The 19,149-nt window shown below is 65.0% G+C and overlaps 8 protein-coding genes across 8 annotated transcripts; 5 read left to right on the forward strand and 3 right to left on the reverse strand.

The window, feature by feature from the left end:
* Window positions 1-83: 83 nt before the first annotated feature.
* MICPUN_55913 (predicted protein) lies at window positions 84-1,595 on the forward strand (the record flags this gene model as incomplete). The annotated part of the gene is made up of 1 exon (XM_002499653.1): window positions 84-1,595. One exon carries the CDS (start codon window positions 84-86, stop codon window positions 1,593-1,595), a length of 1,512 nt encoding a protein of 503 aa, XP_002499699.1.
* Window positions 1,596-1,637: 42 nt separating this feature from the next.
* MICPUN_113602 (hypothetical protein) lies at window positions 1,638-3,421 on the reverse strand. The gene is made up of 4 exons (XM_002500139.1): window positions 3,360-3,421; window positions 2,975-3,251; window positions 2,564-2,785; window positions 1,638-2,392 (listed from the first exon to the last, which is right to left on the reverse strand). Exons 2-4 carry the CDS (start codon window positions 3,212-3,214, stop codon window positions 1,796-1,798), a joined length of 1,059 nt encoding a protein of 352 aa, XP_002500185.1. The 5' UTR covers window positions 3,215-3,251; window positions 3,360-3,421; the 3' UTR covers window positions 1,638-1,795.
* A 349-nt stretch (window positions 3,422-3,770) lies between these two features.
* On the forward strand, window positions 3,771-4,700 carry MICPUN_98806 (predicted protein; the record flags this gene model as incomplete). Its single annotated transcript, XM_002499654.1, has 2 exons — window positions 3,771-4,004; window positions 4,113-4,700. 2 exons carry the CDS (start codon window positions 3,771-3,773, stop codon window positions 4,698-4,700), a joined length of 822 nt encoding a protein of 273 aa, XP_002499700.1.
* A 448-nt stretch (window positions 4,701-5,148) lies between these two features.
* MICPUN_55909 (hypothetical protein) lies at window positions 5,149-9,830 on the forward strand (the record flags this gene model as incomplete). The annotated part of the gene is made up of 2 exons (XM_002499655.1): window positions 5,149-5,289; window positions 5,596-9,830. The coding sequence occupies 2 exons, from the start codon at window positions 5,149-5,151 to the stop codon at window positions 9,766-9,768; spliced, it is 4,314 nt and encodes a 1,437-aa protein (XP_002499701.1). The 3' UTR covers window positions 9,769-9,830.
* Window positions 9,831-10,153: 323 nt separating this feature from the next.
* Window positions 10,154-12,222, forward strand: MICPUN_98804 (predicted protein; the record flags this gene model as incomplete). Its single annotated transcript, XM_002499656.1, has 2 exons — window positions 10,154-10,264; window positions 10,477-12,222. 2 exons carry the CDS (start codon window positions 10,154-10,156, stop codon window positions 12,220-12,222), a joined length of 1,857 nt encoding a protein of 618 aa, XP_002499702.1.
* Window positions 12,223-12,343: 121 nt separating this feature from the next.
* On the reverse strand, window positions 12,344-15,364 carry MICPUN_55907 (glycosyltransferase family 32 protein; the record flags this gene model as incomplete). The annotated part of the gene is made up of 1 exon (XM_002500140.1): window positions 12,344-15,364. The coding sequence occupies one exon, from the start codon at window positions 15,362-15,364 to the stop codon at window positions 12,344-12,346; it is 3,021 nt and encodes a 1,006-aa protein (XP_002500186.1).
* A 375-nt stretch (window positions 15,365-15,739) lies between these two features.
* On the reverse strand, window positions 15,740-17,486 carry MICPUN_55906 (H+-or Na+-translocating f-type, v-type and A-type ATPase superfamily; the record flags this gene model as incomplete). Its single annotated transcript, XM_002500141.1, has 3 exons — window positions 15,740-17,095; window positions 17,206-17,261; window positions 17,405-17,486. The coding sequence occupies 3 exons, from the start codon at window positions 17,484-17,486 to the stop codon at window positions 15,740-15,742; spliced, it is 1,494 nt and encodes a 497-aa protein (XP_002500187.1).
* A 177-nt stretch (window positions 17,487-17,663) lies between these two features.
* Window positions 17,664-19,112, forward strand: CDKD (predicted protein; the record flags this gene model as incomplete). Its single annotated transcript, XM_002499657.1, has 2 exons — window positions 17,664-18,626; window positions 18,786-19,112. The coding sequence occupies 2 exons, from the start codon at window positions 17,664-17,666 to the stop codon at window positions 19,110-19,112; spliced, it is 1,290 nt and encodes a 429-aa protein (XP_002499703.1).
* Window positions 19,113-19,149: the final 37 nt, after the last annotated feature.

Genomic DNA, 19,149 nt, shown 5'->3' on the forward strand with positions numbered 1-19,149 from the left:
AACGAGACGTATTTTCTCTTGGACCGCGCGAGAGCCCAGAAGTTTTGCGTGCGCACAGCTGTGTCCGCGTGGCGCGTGTGACTATGACGGAGCGCGCGGGCGAACGCGTGATGCATCGGCCGACGTACGTGGACATTCGCCTGCCGGCGACGATGTCGCCGCCGGCGAGCCCCGATAAACCGGCGCGACGCGCGTCGTCCGGGTCCCGACGCGGCTCCTGGCCGAGCACGGGGTTGCCCAGGTTTTCCTTTTCCTTATCCTTCTGGGCGTGCGTCGCGCTCTTTTGGACGCTCGCGTGCCTCCTGTTCACCGCGGTTCCGGTCGACAGGCGACGCGCGATAATCTCTGAGTCGCGCGACGACGCGTGGCGCGAGCGCCTGTCGCTCGTCTCCGCGGGAATATGGGACACCGTGTCGTCCCTCAAGGACGCCGCCGCTGGAAACTTCCTGGGACGAGACGCGAGAACGTGCGCGTCGGTCGAGCCGCGCGGTGTTCTCGGCCTTCCCATGTACGCCTACCTCGACGCGATGGCGGACAGGACCTCGTCCAACGTGAGAGACATCGCGCGCCGCGCCGCGGAGGACCGACGCGACCGGCGCGTCGTCTCGGCAACCCCGTCGCCCGAGCCCAGCCGCTGGACCGGGCCCGAGCACCTTACCCGAGTCGTCGCGACGCATCACAAGACGGGCACCGCACTCATGCGCGACGTATTCTCGCACATCGCGTCGGACCCAAGGTGGGCGGCGAAGTACGGCCCGTTCGCGGACGTACGCTGGATGGAAGACCACCCGGAGCGAAGCGGCGTCGACGAGTCGCGAGCCGCCGTCGCCGCCGCGAGAATCGTCCTCGACTACCACCTCGGGAAACAACTCCCGGAGTTTATGCTCGCGCGAGGGCACCGGGGCGACGGCCTGGACGGACTTGGAGACGGCGACGACGACGCCAACGACGACGGCGACGGCGTCCAAGGGACGTCATCAAAGGATGGAGTTTCGTCCGTGCCTCGAGAGTGCGCGAGCCTGGTGTCTACGCTCGGGGAGTACCGCGCGGTTCACGTCGTCCGTGATCCGACGCAGGTTCTCATATCGGGGTATCTGTACCATCGCAGGCTGCCCGGGGACGAGCGTTGGCTGTTCGAGCCGTCGCCCGAGCTCGGCGGCGGAACGTACGCGGACCGGTTGGCGAGCGCGGACAAACTCGGTGCGACGGATGCGATGCTGGCTGAGATAGCCATGGCGGACGACGAGCTCCGTGCGCTCGCGTTGGCGTACCGCGACGTCGAGCGGGACCCGCGCGGGATGAACGTCAAGCTCGAGAGTTTCTTCGAGGACTTCGACGGGACGATGGGCGCGGTGTTGAGATTTCTGGAGTTCGAGGAAGGGGACGTGGGTGAGATGGTGAAGCTGGCGGGTGAGTTTGACGTCGGGCGGTGGAGCCAAGAGGAGCTGGCGGCAAACGAGCATTTCACCCAGAAAGAGGACAGGAGGCCGTACGTCGAGGCAATTCGACAGGATCCGTTCCTTAACGCGACGGTGAGTTACATGCGATACGCCATGGGGTACGTGCACGAGTTTCCAACCTTTTGGGGGGAATGAGGGACGAACAGGGGGCGGGACGACGACAACTGTGATGAAAATGAATTCACGCCCGTCTCTCGTTGCAACTCAAGGGTGCATGCGTGCTTCCGCGTCTCCACGCAGAAATAATAAGACGCCACCTCCTCTCACATATCTCTCTCCCTCCACACCTCGGGGTGATCCTTCTCTTTCCCTCCTGAGGACCTCTCTCACCTCGTTTAAACAGCCACATCCTTCTCAGCCTGCGGGATCCCGTTGGGCGACGCGTTCTTCTTGATCCAGGGGTGGTCCAGTAGCTTGCTCAGCGGCAGACGCGCCTTGGGATCCTTCACCAGCAGCCCGCTGATCATATCGCGGGCGTCGGCGCTCACGTGCGAGGGGAAGTGAAGGTCCACCCGCAGGATGCGCTTGTACGTCTCGCTGTGGCCCTCAGCCTCGAACGGGGGCACGCCGCACAGAAACTCGTACGCGAGCACACCCAGCGACCACACGTCGACGGCGGAATCGTGGTCCCGCCCTTCCACCATCTCGGGGGGCAGGTAATCGAGGGTACCGCAGAGCGTCTGCCGCCTGGAGTTGGGCGCGTGGACGCTCCAGCCGAAATCGGCAATCTTCAGCTCGCCCTTGATGCCGATGAGGAGGTTCTCGGGCTTGATGTCGCGGTGAATCACGTGCTTCTTGTGGCAGTACACCAGCGCCCTGGCGAGCGACGCGATGTAGGTGGCGGAGCGCCTCTCGCTGAACCTCTTCGCCTTCTGGAGCTCCTTGTAAAGCTCTCCGCGGGCGGCGTACTCGAGGATCAGGTACACGCGGTTCTGTTGTCGAGTTGAAGAGGGGCGCGACTCGTCAGCAAACGCGCGTCGGGGGGACAAGTTTTCTGTTGGGGCGAAATCGTGGCACCCCTCTCGGATGCCCGGGTGTGCCGAAGGGAACCGAAGGTCGGTGGGTTGAGTGGTGCGGATCGCAGACACTAGCGCTGGTCTCACCTGATCGTAGAAGTATCCGTAGAGCCTCAGGATGTTTGGATGCCTGAGGTGGGACTGGATCTCAATCTCGCGTCGCAGCTGGTGCTCCACGTGCGACTGCTGCAGCTGCTGCTTGAACAGAACCTTGAGGGCGACGATGTACTTGCTGTTCTTCTCGCGGGCCAGGTAAACGTTGCCGAATTTGCCGCGGCCCAGGGGCTTGCCTATGTCGAAGTCGCTCAGCTGCGAGGTGGGAGAGCGGGTTGGATGTCAGGATAAGGACGTGTACAGGGCGCTGTGCACCCCCCCGATTTTCGTTTTGTGTATCCGTTTGCGACGGAGCGGGGGAATCCCCCGCGCCGTAGACGCGCGACGGACGCGCGAATATGTCGTGGGAGCGCGCTGTTTCGCGGGAATTAGGTCAATACGTACCTGCCATCGCTTCTCCTCCTGCTTTTCGGGCTCACTGGTGCTCGCTGGCGCCGCCGCGGCGCGCGAGGCGGTGGCGTTCTCCTTGCCGGCATCGCCCGAAGTCGTTGCACCCGGGGCTTGCATGACGGGCGCCGGCTTCTGGAACGTGTCACCCGGTTTGGCCATTCCGGTGGCCATTCCGCTGCGATACGCGTTCCCCTGGTGCGTTGCCAACACGCCCTTATCCCCGGATCCGTTCATGTTGGTCGAAGTGATGTCTCAGGCGCGTTTGCGTAGCCTGCGGATGGGGCGCCGGGGAGAAGATGTTCAGCGGGTTCCAAAATTTCGAGCGCCGCGACGCGAACGGAAACGGGGGCGTTGTCGGGTCAGACGCGAGTTCACGCACCTCGAACGCAAGCGAAGTCTTCACCGACGACGCTGTGGTCAATCCGCGGCGGTTGCTCGCGGTTCAATGTGGTCGAGTCCCACGCGAGCGCGCGAGTCCTATGGCACCCAAACGTTGTTGGTTCTCGCCCACAGCTGTTGTACCCCCTCGTCCTCATCAGTCCCTCGACAGCTTTTTCAAAACCCGACGGTTTATAACTCCTCCAACCGCAAATACCTCGGTTTTACGACACCACAGTCGCTGTGCGCGCTGTTCCGATTTCCGTTCACGACACCAGAAAAAATTTCGCTCGAAACACCTCCACAAGGTGGCAGCTGCCTTTCAAACAACCCGACGGGGCACTTCACAACGCGCGCCCCAGCACGCGGTGCGGGGGTTCATCGGCGGTCAAAAGCGTTTCAATCCACGAACATGTCGGTGGAGGAGAAGGCCGAGGCTCGAGCGGACGGCGATGCCGTCGTGGGCGAGAAGAAGAAGCGCGATTCGGACGACGAGGCCGGAGATCTCGCGGGAGAGGATCGGCCCGCGACGGTGAGGGCGAAAGTGGACACGTCGGAGTCTGACGCGGCGCTCGCACGCGCGCTCGGCGGCGTGCCCGACGCGGACGTCGAAGCCTCAGTGGCGCCAAACCTGGGACTGAGCGAGGTGCGAACCCTTCCCCCCACATCCTCCCGGGTGCCCCGACCGCCTCTCCCTCCTCGCTCCTTTTGAAATCGCGTCTGACATCTCGTTTTTCTCGCAAATGAACGTCAGGGAGACCGCCTGGAGGTTCGCTGGGTCATCACGGACGACGACGACGAGGACACGGTCGTCTGGTGGCCGTGTACCCTACGCGCCATCGTCCCGTCCGGACCCAGCGCGTCGTGGGAGCTTCACTACGACGCCAACGAGGCGCACGGCTTCGCCGCGGAGGTGAGACCCGCGACATTCACCAACTCGCGGTGGGTGCACGATCCCGGCGAGGGTCAGCACCTGCGCTGGCGACGGGAGGGATCGACGGAGGACGACGTGGACGACGACGATGACGCGGGCGACGCCGACGACCCGAACATCGTGTACGCCGCGGAGATCGACCCCGACGAGGGGGATCTGTCTCTGGAGGATCTGGTGAATCGGCAGCGAGTGGTGGACGCGGAGCGCAACGGCGGCGAGGGCGGGCTGGAGGCGGCTGGGATGGCCACCTTCGCGTCGCTGCCGATGGAGCGGCAGCACGCGATGGCCGGCGCGTTCCTGGACATGAAGGAGAGGATCACGTCTCTGATCAAGGAGCTGCAGGCGAGGCACGGGCCGGGGTACGTCATCACCAAGGATGACATCGACGAGGCGCTGGGACGGAAATAGCGCGGGCAGTCATCAGAAATTTTTGACGACGGAGAGTCGATTCACGAGAACTTTTGCGCCCTTTCGACTGTGCTGTTCACGGGGTGACGGTTTGCGGAACCCCGAATCGTCCCGAATCGGCGCGCGCGAAGAAAATCCAAACTGATAACCTGTGCTCCAATCTGAGGGCCCACAGCCTGTGTCTGCCTGCCAACGCGCCAAGCGAGACTCCGCCTTCTTGAGGAACGAGGTTCTGATCCTGAACCCATCGGAGGCACAATCGCTGGTCGCGGACCGCGAATCGGAACGGCCAACGCGCCGGATCGGACGCGCGTCACACCGAGGGAACCGAACGAATCTCGGACCTCCCCCGTATCGCGGCGTATCTGCGCTGCACGCTCTGGGAGGAGCGCATCCCGGAGAATCCCCATTTGGTCTCTTTTGGAGGAGCCAAGAGGGTGGGTGAGCGATGCAGGTCCACCCCGACGTCTTCCGATGGCTCGGGGTGCTCGGCATGATGGAGGGCGGCAAGCTGACGCCCCCGGCGAGCAAGAGGACCGGTAAAGTCGCCATCCCGGACGATCTGGCGGATCAGTTCGAGAACGGACAGGTGCGCCCCACCTCGCTTTCTGCATGATGGCTAAGAGACCGGGACGCGGAGGAATATTGAATGCGCCCCTATCGCGCGTTCCACGCCCTCATCGTCGCTTTCCTCGACCCCGGGAGCGCGGTTGCGCCTGATCGCGATCTGGTATAATCCGACACGATCGCGCCGATCGCGATTCGGACCCTGGGCCCCCGCCCAACGGGTCGCTGACGGAGCCCGCGGCCCGTTGACCGACATTGACCGCCTCAATCGCGCCCCGGCACCTCACGCTGACCCCTCCCTCCTTTCCCACCCTCCGCGAATCCGCAGGGTTTCGGCGAGCTCATATCGAAGCTCGGCGCGATGCGTGGTATGCCTCCCGCGCCCATTGACACGTTCAAGGAGGGCGTGTCCCCCGTGGTTCGCCTCTACAACTGGAACCTGCTGGCGCCGGTGTTCAAGCCGTTTGGCATCACCCTGGACCAGACCACGCGAACGCTGGTGGTGGCTGGTGACCTGGACGCCGTCGCGAACGTTCTGGAAAAATTCTACGAGCGAACGGTAGGCGAGCTCCCGCCGATCATGCCCAAGGTGGTCGCCGCCATGACCGCCAAGCGCTCCAACACGCCCGACGTCTTCAACGGCGTCATTGACAACGGCGGGTCGATGCTCGATGACCCGGCGCCAATCACCTCGCGCATCACGGCGGCGACCAAGAACATCAGCGTTTCCCGCCCCGGACTCCGCGTCACGGACCCGGCGGGCAGGTCGCTGATCGACTTGAACGACGATCCGCTGTGGACGAACTCGCCGACGAAGATGCCGGGCGAGAAGGGCCCGCCGGAGAAGCCCCTGCGGGGCGCCGACGACGAGGACGACCCCTTCGGCTTCCTCCAGGACCCGGACTCGCCCAAGACGCCGCTCGAGCTCCTGGGCCGGTCCATCGAGGCCAGCTTCGGTCTGGGCAAGGGCGAGGGCGAGGTGCTGCTGTCCTCGCAGCCCGGCACGTTCATGGAGTGGATGAAGGGACAGGCGAGGCCGCCGAGGGTGAAAGGACCCAACGCCGCGGCGACCCACTGGCTCGACGGCATCCGCTCCCATTCCAAGACGCTCGCGCTTCTCATGACGGGCCCGCCGGAGAAACCCGAGGAACCCTCGGAGGGCTACGTCGCGTCGGTTTTCGACGCCATCGGCGCCGGTCTCTACAACAAGAACGCCGGCGTGGTGTCCTCCGCGGTCAAGGCGCTCAAGTCGGTGGCTCGGCACCTGCCGAGGGAATCGCCCATCCTGAGGTACGCGCACAACTGGCTAGCTTCCACCGGCGGTCCGTCCGTCGCCGTCGTCAAGATCCTGTGCGGGCTCGGCGGTGACAAGATCGGGGGTAACATCAGGGTCGGCGACGCCAAGGCTGCGGCGGACGCCGCGCGCATGGCCGCCGTCGACGCCGGGAACGGTTTCGAGACTTCCCGCGACAATCTCGATCAACGGGGCGGGGCGCAGTTCGCGTTGGGTTACAACGCGTCCGACGCGTCGGGAGACGCGGACTGGTCCAGGCGTGCGGCGGAGGCGTCCGCGATGGCGGAGATGATCGACAGGTTCTGCGCGCAGGAATCCAGGCATCTGCACAAGTTCTTGCTGGACGACCTGAGAGCCGCGGCTAACGCCAGGGATAACCCCAAGATTTACATGGACGCCCTCAACGTCCTCATGCCGGCGATGCTGGCGCGCGGGGCCAAGCCCAGGGAGGCCATGGTCAAGGAGGGCACCCCGGGTTCCATGCTTCTCTCCGCGCTTCAGTGCGCCGAGGGACCCGAGGACCTGCGCGAGGTTAGCCTCACGCTGCTCACGACGCTGTGGTCGGCGTTTCCGGATGAGATTGAGATCAAGGGTGAGGAGTGCAGGCAGGTGATCAACTGCCTGAAGAAAGCCGCGAGAGCGCCGGACCCGGGGACGCAGATCCACTCGCTCGCGTGCATGTTTCAGCTCCTCCACTCGTTCATCACCGCCTCCAACGCCTTCTCCCCCGTGGTGTACAAGACGATCGTTTTCATGCTCATTGAGCACATGAGAAACGATCCGGTGCGCGATTTCATCAGCGCCGAGCTCAAACTCGCGCTCGATAACCACGCCAACATTCCGGTGGGCATCCTCGTGGACCCGGTGGTGAAGCAGTGCTCACCGGGCGGGCAGCACCCCGGGTTGAAGCGCGTGGATTTCCAGCTCATGGCGGCGATGGCGGAGCACGCCAGACTGGAGGCGAGACCCGCGCTTCACCTCTTGCAGCTCTGTCTGCAAACCGCGATGGACCACGTGAAGGGTCAGGACCCCGCGGAGGAGCGGGCGATCGCGCTCAAGGCTGCGACGCGACTCGCGGCGAGGCTACGCGGAGAGGACGCCGCCGAGGAGGTCATCGAGAGGTGCGCGGGCGGCGCGCTCGCCAGGATTGCCGCGTCGGCTGAGGATGCCACCGGGGACCCCGCCTTTGGCGAGATGCAGCGGTGCGCGGGTGAGGCGCTGATGACTTGCGCGAGATGCATGGCGCAGGTTGGCGGCAGCGGCGTCGGCGCGCTCAAGAGCATGATCGCCAACTCGGCCACGACCTTCGCCTCGCACAACGGGACCACCCACCCGGATATCGAGGCCTCTCTGGACGTCCTCCGGATGGCGGGTGACATCGGAAGCGGCAGCGACGTCGACTCCCCCTCGCTTCACTCCACCCTCAACGCGAGGCGGACCCTACCGCCCGGATCCCCGTCCGGGATGGCGTACGACCGACCGCCCGCGCGGGGCAGGCCACCCGTGGAGCAGCTCGTCGACTACGACCCCCCCGGGGTTGGCGGCGGCGGCGCGTTCTCCCCGCCCCCCGCGCCCCTCGCCGAGCTCTACGCGGAGTCCCCCTCCGACTTTATCGATCCCCCGCGACCACCCGCGAGGAAGCAGTCGGCGTTCGAGGTCAAGCCAAAGTCCATGGTCAAGAGCAGCGGGTACGGCGCCGTGCGTAAGGTCGACCCTCGGTCCGACGTCACCAGGAAGCAACGCGATTCCGACGGAAGCCTGAGGAGCCCAGAGGCGGAGAGGCCGCGCCCGGCGGCGGCGGCGAAACCCCCGGTTCGATCGCCAAACGCTTTTATGCGTCCCACCAACGCTTCGATTCACCAGCGCTCAGGCGTGATCCCCGCCATGTCGGAGATGTCGCTGGACGACGAGTTCAGCTCTCCGCCCGCGCACGAGTCTCGATTCTCGAGGCCGCCCGGGCCGAGCTTTGGCAAGCCGAGGTTTGCGCAGGCGTCCTCCGTCTCTGGCCGGTCCACGTCTAGCGCGGCGCTGGCGCTTCAGCGGGAGAAGCGCGAGGCTGAGATTCGGCAGATCGCGCTGAAACGCGAGATGCGTCTGGAGAAGGAGGCGATCGCGAAGGAAAGGGAGCAGCTCGAGAAGGAGAAGCGCGACGCGGGCTTGCGACGGAGGCGCCAGGAGTGGGCCAAGAAGGCTGAGCTCAACGGCCGCGGGAGCAACTTTCTGAACCTCTCAGACCGCAACCGCGATCAGAGCGGGCTCGCACCCAAGCAGGACACCGGCGTGAACGACAGGATGATCCGCACCGGTCCTCCCCCCGAGGCTCTGGCCGCCATGCTCTCACCCGAGGAACAGGAGGCGAAGGTTGCGGAACTCAACGGGCTACTCGCCGAGGATTCCCACGCCAACTTACCATTCGGCTATAAGAAGGTGAAGGGCGCCGACGGCTCGCTTCGCGCGGAGCTCACCGACGAGGCCAAGGCTGCCGCGAAGCTCGAGCTGTCCCTCGAAAAGGTACGCGCCAAGGCGAGCCTATCACCGAGGCGCGTACACGGCATCTACCCGCCCAAGGAGCTCGTCGCGTCGCCCCCGAAGAGACGAGACGTCACCCCTCGCAAGCCGCGCGATCCAAACGAAAAGACGTTTCTGCAAAAGAAGAAGGAGGAGGAGAAGGCTCGGAAGGAGGCTGAGGAGCGGGAGGCTCGCGCGCGCGCCAAGTCTAAGATGGAGAAGCAGAAGGCCCACGCCGAAGCGCTCAAGGCTGAGCTCGAGCAGAAGAAGAAGGCTAAGGAGGCTGCCGACGCCTCCGCCGCCGCCGAGCTCCGAGCCAAGAAGGAGAAGAAAGCGGCGGCGCTGAAGGCCAAGGAGGCTGCCGCCGCCGCCGAGAAGGCTGCGACTAAGGCCAAGATCGAGGCGTTCGAGAAGAAGCGTAAGGCTGAGAAAGAGGAGAGAGAACGGCTGGAGAAGGAGCGCAAGAAGAAGGAGCTCGAGGATGCGCGAGCGCAGCGAGAGAAGGAACGGCTGGAGATAAAAGCCAAGAAGGAGATGATCGCCGCGGAGAAGGCTAAGCGCGAGGCGGAGAGGAAGGCGAAGGTACGGGCGGAGAGGGAGGCGGCGATGAAGAAGGCCAAGGGGCCCGAGCCCGAGCCCGAGCCCGAGCCGCCGGCCGCGCCGGAACCGCCTATCAAGGGCAAGAAGGGGAAGAAGTAGAGGAACCCTCTCCGTTGCGTAGTTGATCAAAATAAAGATGAGAATTCCGTTCGCTGTCGGGCAATTTTCGGGTTTGCAAACGGTGAACGTTCCTCGATTTTCAAAGCGACGGGGGTACGAAATGGGAATTTGATCCAGTCCTGCGGATGAATCGAAAAATAACGCCATTTCAATCCGCGAATAAACCGTCATTCTCGAATTCGGACGGAACGTTTTTTGGTCAACGCCTCGTGACGCGAAATACCTGAAAATGCGCTCCCAAGCTGCCAGCGCGCCACAAGAGCACGTCACCCGCGACGCGGTCCTCCGGGCAAGACCCCAGGGGACATCCTTATAGGTCGTCCGGATCAGCGCACACGCGTTCGTGCCGGGCGAGCCAGCGGGTATGGCGAGCACCGCCGCGGGGACGCGCGAGATTCCCCCCGGCATCGACCACTCTCTTCTGGACGAGATGAGGGCGAGCGGCGTGGATGTCGAGCGCATCATGGCTGAGAAGGTGCGCTATAAACCTAGCGCGAACGGGACCGAGGAGTTCAAACTATCCCGAGGGACCCGAGAGGCGCGCGTTTGGGGTTCTCGTTGGCAATCGCGCCGCGTCGCGACGTGTTCTAATCGCGGGGAACCCGGAGTTCGGCCTTCTTTTCCTTTCCAACAGAATTCTCCTCGGACCGAACCGCGACTGACCGCTCGTCCCCGTTTCACACGCAGCTCGCCGAGGGCATGAGCGAGGATGATATCCTCGGGGAACTGTTCGAAGCGATGCATCCGGACGCCGCCGGCGCCGTATACGAGTCTTACGAAGGGAAGGGCGAGGACGAGCTCCAGGATTCTCTCGACGAACCCGCAGTTGACGAGGGGGCGGAACAATACGACGAGCCCGAGGACGAGCCCGAGGACGAGCCCGAGGACGAGCCCGAGTCGGTGATGCCACGCGGTAACACGCCGGTGTCCACGGGCGACGGGGAATTCTCCGACGGGGGCCTCGTCGGTACGTCTCCCACCGCGCGCGCCCCCAGCGTCCGGGGCGGGGGCACGCCCACTGGTTCCGTCAGGTCAATGTCCACGCTGCAGTCGTCTCACATCGGCGCGCACCACGCGCAGCCGTGGGAGAGCGCGATGGCCGTGAGCGCCAGGAGTCCGTCCAACGCGAGCTTGCCCGCGAGCCGCGGCAGCACGAGGGGGAGCATGAGGTCGAGCTCGCTCCGCAAGATTGAGCGCAAGGATCCCTACCTGGCGTCGCCGGCTATATCGCCAAAGCCGAAGAAGAGTGGCGCCACGCAGAACGCATCGCACGTTCGCTCTGCGTCCGGGGACGTGCCTTACTCCCCGCCCATGACGCGCTCCAGGGCGCAGTCCAGGGGTGGCTCAGAGTATGGTGGATCCCAGGGAAGCGGCGGGTCCAGCGGCGGGTTTGTGTCCCTGAAGCGGCAGGTTGAGGAGGAGCTCAAGGCACAGGCGGATGAGCGGTGGGCGCGGAAGAAGGCTGAGCTCGACGCGGACCGGGAGAAGCTCGAGGCGAAGCTGGAGCGGCTTCAAATCGAGAAGGGTATGTCCCCGACGGATGCGCAGATCGAGGTTTACAAGCTGAAGCCGTGGGAGCAGTCCAAACGGAATAGGGAGTTTGACGAGAGGATTGCTCGGAACCAAGCTGAGCGAGAGGAGGTTGACAAGCTCATGGCGGCAAACCGGGCGCGGCGGCAGAAGGCCCAGGCGGAGCACGAAGAGTGGAAGATGAAGTTCGAGGCTGCGGAGCGGCGACGAAAGGCTGACCAGGAGTTTGCTCTCCAGGAAGCGTTTAAGCAGCAGAGGGCGGAGCTCTGGGAGCACAGAGCGCAGAAGGAGCGTGAGGACTTCAAGGAGAAGTGCCGTAAGGATGCCGAGAATGCGCTCAAGAAGAAGCTGTGGAAGGAAGAGACGGACCGCATATCGCTGGACAAGGAGATGCGAATGAAGAAGGCGAGCTATCGCGCGCCGTTGGCGTACGACATCGAGCCGGTGGCTAAGAGGTTCGAGAAGAGCAAGCCGTTTCGGAGGCAGATCAAGGAGGCGTTGAAGCAGCGGGAGGAGTCAATCCGGGCATCGTCGGCGGGATCCGTGCAGAGTATCAAGCGGGACTACCTCGGCAAGTACAACACACGATCACCCAGCGCGGCGGGGATGAGCCGAAGCGGCACGGCGTTCGACCGCGCGCCGACATTTGGGATGACGGGGCGGCACGATAGCCTGACGCGTTCACTCGTCGGCAAGTCGCGGGGGTCGACCATGGGAAGCAGCGACGGCTCCCTGACGAAGCTGAGCCCGGCCAGCCCGGGCAGGCGCGGGATCGGCAGCAGCGGCGGGAGCGACTACGCCGCGGACGATTACCTGCGGAATAAGGATGAGCACGGTCTGACCAGGGATGATTTGGACGACCTGGGATACCACAACAACCCACACGCTCAGTACGACGAATGAGCTCAGAGCCGACGGAGATTAGTGTAAAAAGTCACACCTCGGCGTCTGTGTAAAGGGATGAGGATAGCACGTTGTCGTACCGACTTTTGATTAACCGTCTAGCACTACTGACGGGATGCGGCTATCGATCGACGTCGGCGTCCGCGGGTAATAGGTCCGCGTCGCCCCCCCGCTCGCCGCCTTTTTTCTTTAATCTTTCATCGGCGGCGCTCTCGTGGTGAAGCAGCACGCTCTCGGGCTCGGTCCCCGCCCCGTACGCCAGCGCGGGCAGGTCCGCGCGACTCACGTGACACCACGTCGGCTGTTTCAACGCGTGGTCCGCGCCCCCGACGCCGCCGCCGCGGGTGTCCGCGTGCCGCGTGACGTTCCTCCACCGCTCCTCGCAAATCTCGCCGCTGTGCGCGACGTCCGTGTACCCGAGCGACCAGAGCCAGTCCAGCGCCGCGTGCGTCGCGAGGCGCTCGTCCGTCGGCCCGGGGTTTAACCTCGGGGACAGCTCGATGAGGACCACGGGCGGCGGCGCGGTGGTGAGGAGCCTCCTGGCGCCCTCCAGGACGTGCCGCTCCCACCCGTCACCGAATCCGATTCGCATCGCGGCCACCGTCACGCGGGGTTCGACGCCTTTCGTTCCGACGCCTTTTGTTCCGACACCGAGCTCGTCGTCGACGGAAGAGATGCGCGCCTCGTGCGCGATCTCGCACGGGAACGGCGAGTCCCCACCGTGTAAGATGCTCTCGCGGGTGAGGTGAACCGGCACGCGCGGCGTCGGGACGCGAACCGACGGAGGAGGTCGCGATCCGCGAGCGCGTCGTTTGGCGGGATCCGATCGAAGGAGACTCCGAGACCGTCTGCGCCGCACGCCGTCGTCGCGCTCGCCCTCGTCGTCGCGCGCGTACCCGTCGACGCCGGCGTCCGCGGTGGTGTCCACGCGCGTCGCCGCAGCCTCGGCGAGCCTCTCCCGCGTTCGCTCCAGCGCCGCGTCCGACACTCCCAGCAGCTCGTGGTCGACGTCCCGCACCGAAAGGCTTCCCTCTCCCGCTTCTCTCTGCATCCCTGCATCCCCTCTCCGAATCCTCTCGACGCGCGCGTTCGCGCGGGCGCCCCGGCCCCTCGGGCCCGCGAGCGTCCTCCTCGCCGCCGTCTCCGCGCTCGCGATCGCGCGGCAGTACTCCTCGCCGCGGCCGCCGACGCGATCGACCCGGACGTCCACCAGCTCGCCAAACCCGTTGTGCGCCACGGAAGCCTTTAAGAGCTCGTCGCCGCCGTTCCACTCGTACGCGATGACCGGGAATCCCCTCGCCGCCGCGGCGAGCGAGAAGAACCCGAGCCCCGCGCCGACGTCCAGCAGAACCCCGCCACGATAACCCCTGGACGATAACGACCCGACCAGCGCCTCCGCCGAGGTTGGCGCCTTCGGCTCGTGTCGCCCAGCCTGCCACCCGCCCCACTTGGTGAGACTCGCTCCCACGACGTCCACGTTACCGCCAGACGCGTTCGAGCCCGAGAGGTGGGTCAGCATGTCGAACGGCGGATCGAACGCCGCGCTCACGGGGTACCCCGCGCGCTCGTTCACCTTTGGCATGGCGTAGAAGGGGTCCGCGCGCGAGAGCTGCGCGCGATACTCCTCGAGGCCGCTCTTGCCCAGGCCCAGCGAGGTGAAAAAGAGCGTGATGTAGTCGCCGACGCCCTTCTTGGCCGAGTTCCAACCCTTGCGGGACTTCCAGGAACCCAAAAAATGGTGCGCGACAAGGACACCCGGGTCGTCGAAGGGCACGCCGTCCTCTCCGGTGGGGTGAACGCCGAAAGAAACCTTCGGCATCACCCTGACGTTCCAGGCGTCACCCTTTTGGCCCCTCGTCCCCGGCACCCGCCTCCTCGCCTCCTCGAGCCTCGCCTGCACCTCGGGGATGTCCTCTGTTCCCCACGCGCTCGTCGCCCGCGGCGCGAGGACATCCTTCGCCGCCTCCGTCGCCTTCGAATGCAGCCAAAACTGCCGGACGACGACGTCGGTGAACGCCCCGGGCCCCGTCCTCTCGAGCGTGTCCCTGTTTGTGTTGTTCGTGAAGACGCGGTGCGCCGACCTCGCGATGTGATCGCAAATCTCTCTCAGCGCCGGGTGCCCCGGCGCGCCCGCGAACACCCAGTTGAGCACCTGCCTCCTGCGGACGAAGTGCCTGCTGTACGCCATCTCATCCGTTCGGAACTCATTCTCCCAGCCCACAACCAGGGTATCCGTGCTCCGGAGGTATGAATCCATCGGCTGCCTGCACTCCGTGTCTATGTCCGCGTACACCCCGCCGGTGTGCAGCACGATCAGGTACCTGAAGAAATCGCTCCGCTCCACATCCTTGGGCAGCGACACGTACGCGTCGTAGTACTCCGGGAACTCCCGCTCCACGAACTTGTAGCACTCGGCGTCGTTGTAGAAGCGAGTCTTCCAACCCGGGTTCTTCTCCGCCCACGTTCGCATGAGCCCCTTCACCCTGTCGGGCACGTCGGAGGTCTTGTACGTCTGGTGGATGATCCGCGGGATCATCAGCGGCATCGGCGCGGCCCCCGTTCTGTCGCGAGCAGCCGCTACACCTTCGTCCGACTGACGAGGCCGAACGAGGCTCGCGTGGGTCGACGCGATTGTTGACCTCTCGTACAGGCGGTGGAGGTCGTGCGACGGCGCGAAACGGCCGGTCCTCGGCAGGTGCGGCCCGTACATGTCCCCAATCCCCCAGGATGCGACGTTGATGAGGGCGATCATCGCGGTCATGGCGAAGAATATGCGGCAGAGCTGCGCGTTGCTGGGGAGCCTGAATCTCACCTGGCATCCCAGGAAGTCGTCGGCGCCCGAGGTGCCTCCGCCCGAGTGCGTTGGGAGGAGCGAGGACTTGGACCCCCCGCGCGCGAACTTTCGCTGCTTCGAAGGGGGCTTGACGCCGGCGAGGCTGCCGTCGCTTGAGTCGCCGGCGCGCTCGTCCACAGCCTCGTTCGACGCGCGGCTGGACGTTCGTCGCAAAGCGCCGGCTCCTCCGCTGAAGTAGTTCCGAGCGGTTTCCTCATCCTCCCTCGGACCGCGGCCGTTCGCCATCGGCGGGCTCGGCGGCTGCGACCGCGCGAGCGCGGACGTGCTCTGACTGCGTCGATGCGCCATGCCCCTCATCCCGCCTCACCCTATCCCCCAACCCGATCCGTGTTCCCCGGAATTTCAAAAGCGCCGACTCCCAGCAGCGTTTCTGAGCCTCAGAAACTTCCGATCCGGGCCCGACCCCCCCGACCTCTCTTCTCTCGTGGGCACGCACTCAGCCACGGGCGATATCGCGACCTATGCGTCGCGAGTATCGCGCGCGCGGCGCGCCTCGACCTATGCCCCGCCGCCTTCGCCCCCTGGGGCCGTACAAGAGACGGAGGGACTTCGGATAAAAGTCTACCAGAGCTCGAGTTGAGAGTCACGCGTTGTTCTTCGTAAAGTGGTGCTAAGCTCTAAGGTGGAGTAAGGTGCCTAATGAACGAGCTCGTCGCCACCCCGTCACGCGAAGGTTCGGTCGTAGTACTTGTCGAGCGTCTTCGCCGGGATCCTCCGCAGCAGCTCCCTAGGGAAGATCCGAAGCAGCGACCACGCCAGATCCAGCGCCTCGAACACCGTCCGCCCCTCGTTGCCCTGGTTGATGAACTTGCGCTCAAACTTGTCGAGAAACTCCAGGTACAGCAGATCCTCGCCGCTTAGCGCCTCCTCGCCGACGACAGCCTTCATCGCCAGCGTATCCTTCCCTATGGCGTAGTTGGCGTACAGCTGGTTGCTCACCTCGCCGTGGTCCCCGCGCGTCATGCCCTCCCCGATGGCCGACTTCATCAGCCGCGAGAGTGAAGGCAGCACGTTGATTGGCGGGTAAATCTGCCTGTTGTGCAGCTGCCTGTCCACGTAAATCTGCCCCTCCGTGATGTACCCGGTGAGGTCGGGAATCGGGTGCGTGATGTCGTCGTTGGGCATGGTCAGTATGGGCAGCTGGGTGATGGACCCTTTCCTCCCCTCGATCCGTCCCGCGCGCTCGTAGATGGTGGCGAGGTCCGTGTACATGTAGCCCGGGTAGCCCCTCCTTCCCGGCACCTCCTCCCTCGCCGCGGAAACCTCTCGCAACGCGTCGGCGTAGGAGCTCATGTCCGTCAAGATCACCAGCACGTGCTTGCCGCACTCGTACGCCAGGTACTCCGCCGTGGTGAGCGCGATGCGCGGGGTGATGATGCGCTCGATCGTCGGATCGTTCGCGAGGTTGAGGAAGAGGACAACCTTCTCGAGCGACCCGTTGCTCTCGAAATCGCGTCGGAAAAAATTCGCCGTCTCGAGGTTCACGCCCATCGCCGCGAAGACGATGCAAAACTCGTCGTCCCTCCCGGGTTCGTCGAGCTTGATCAGGTCGTTTTTCGCGTCCGGCTGCTTCACCAACCCCGCCTGTCTGCAGATCTGCGCGGCGATTTCGTTGTGGGGTAAGCCCGCGGCGGAGAAGAGCGGTATCTTCTGCCCGCGAGCGATTGAGTTCATGACGTCGATGGTGCCGATGCCCGTCTGGATCATTTCCTCCGGGTACGTGCGCTCGGAAGGGTTGATGGAGGAGCCCTGGATGTCGAGGTACACCTCGGGCATGACGGGCGGTCCGCCGTCGATGGGTTGCCCGCTTCCGTTGAAGATGCGCCCGAGCATGTCCTCCGAGACGGGCGTCTTGAGCACCTCGCCGGTGAACTCCAACTTTGTGTTTCTGCCATCCACGCCCGAGGTGCCCTCGAAGACCTGGACCACCGCGCGCTCGCCGTCGACCTCGAGGACCTGTCCGCGGCGCATGCTTCCATCGCCGAGCCTAATGTTGACGATCTCGGCGTATTGCGCGGACTGCGAGCGGTGGGAGAGGGGGAAGGGGCGAGGAGGTGAGCCGACGATGATTTTGCCGACGTGGATCTGGGCGTAGGGTTGCGCGTGGGATCTGCGGGCGCGACGCTCACCTTGACCTTGTCCAGGATGACCAGGGGTCCGCTTACTCCCGTCACGGTGCGATACTCTATGGATGGAACGTGGGCGGTCGCGGTCAGCGACGGGGCGGCGTGTCGGGGCCGGGGGCGTCGCGGAAAGCGGGCGAAAGGGGCGCGCGCGCGAAGGGTCGCGGATGAAAAACAACAACGCCGCGAGCGACGGGGCGCGCACCGAGCCGGGGGCCCTGCACCAGGTCCTTGGTCGCCGCGGCAGCCTGTAGCTGCACCTTGGCGAAATCGTCTGCGAGACCCATCTCCGACCGTCCCGCCCGACTCGCGCGACCGTCGCGACTCGGGTTGTGGACGCGGCCGAGGAAGCTGTTTCGGCGAGGAATAAAGTCGCAGTTTGGAGAGTGAGCGGGCGGCTCCTCGATTCGAATAAAGGGCCGAACACGCCGCAATCTCCACTTCAGTGAGAGCACGAGGCGAGGATGGGTGAGAATGGCAAGGCCGGCAAGGCCAAGACGGGGAAGGAGAGGTATATCAAGGGAGCGGTGCTCGGTGAGGGCACGTTCGGCGTGGTGACAAAGGCAGAGGACACGCTCACGCAGAAGGTTGTGGCGATCAAAAAGATCAGGCTGGGCAACTACAGGGAGGGCATCAACTTCACGGCGATCCGCGAGATCAAGCTGCTGAAGGAGCTTCGGCACCCGCACGTCATCGAGCTTGTGGACTGCTTCCCGCACAAACGCAACCTCAACCTCGTCTTCGAGTGCTGCGAGTCCGACCTGGAGGCGGTCATCAAGGACAAGTTCATCCCGCTCGGCACGCCCGAGATCAAATCGTACATGGCCATGACGCTGCAGGCGGTGGCCTACTGCCACGAGTGCTGGGTCCTCCACAGGGATCTCAAGCCCAACAACCTCCTCATCGCACCCGACGGCGCGCTGAAGCTCGCGGATTTCGGCCTCGCCCGCGTCTTCGGCTCCCCGAACCGCAAGTGGACCCATCAGGTTTTCGCCCGGTGGTATCGCGCGCCAGAGCTGCTGTTGGGCAGCAAGACGTACGGACCGGGCGTGGACATGTGGGCCGTGGGGTGCATATTCGCCGAGCTCATGCTCCGCAAGCCCTACCTACCGGGCAACAGCGACATCGACCAGCTGGGAAAGATATACGCCGCGCTCGGGACCCCCACGGAGGAGACGTGGCCGGGGCACACGACGCTCCCAGACTACATCGAGTTCACCGCGCAAACGGCGCCCAACCCTCGTGCGCTCTTCGTCACCGCGCCCATGGAGGCGCTCGACTTACTCCAGGCGCTGCTGGCGTTCGATCCGAGCAGGCGTCTCAGCGCGAGGGACGCGACGCGTCACCCGTACTTTTCGTCTGCACCGCCGGCGACGCCGTACCCGAACCTGCCCAGACCCTCGAAGATCTTCGGCGAAGACGGGGATGTCACAGCTGTGCACGGCGGGGGAGGATTCGCCGCGGGCGGCGACGGCGACGCGTTCGACAGGGGGGGCGGGCGACAGGGGAAGAAAGGGGTGAGGTTTGAGGACGACGCGGGTGGGTCGGGGGGCGCGCGCGCGTCCGGGCTCATGCCCCCGCCCGAGGGTGGGACCACCGAGCGAAAGTCGGGCGACGGAGGGAGGGTTCAACGAGCCTCCGACGCTTCCGACGCCGACGGGACGGATGATAAGACGATGAAGCGGCGGAAAGCTGGGGAGACGCCGGCGCCGATGTCCACGGGGCCCCACGGTGGGCACGGTGGGCTCGGGGTGAGCGGGATCGGTTTGAGCGGGATGGAGCTGAACAGCCACGACAGGCCGGCGCTGAGCACGGTGGACAGGGCGTACCTCCGGAAGCGGAAGCTGGACCTCGACAACGCGTTCGAGGCGGCGAGCCAGGACATAGAGGAGCCGGACGACCCGATGGAGTGAAAGACGTCTTAGCGTGTGTGTTGTTTAGTCGTGACCG

The sequence above is a fragment of the Micromonas commoda genome, chromosome 2, assembly GCF_000090985.2.
Source record: "Micromonas commoda chromosome 2, complete sequence".
Classification (NCBI taxonomy): domain Eukaryota; kingdom Viridiplantae; phylum Chlorophyta; class Mamiellophyceae; order Mamiellales; family Mamiellaceae; genus Micromonas; species Micromonas commoda.

Bases quoted from the DNA above. Each gene is read 5' to 3' on its own strand.
- MICPUN_113602 (XM_002500139.1), bottom strand. From the start codon at position 3,214: ATGAACGGATCCGGGGATAAGGGCGTGTTGGCAACGCACCAGGGGAAC. The intron at 2,786-2,974 runs GTACGTATTGAC...CCCACCTCGCAG, and splicing joins AGGAGGAGAAGCGATGGCAG to CTGAGCGACTTCGACATAGG. The intron at 2,393-2,563 runs GTGAGACCAGCG...ACTCGACAACAG, and splicing joins ACGGATACTTCTACGATCAG to AACCGCGTGTACCTGATCCT.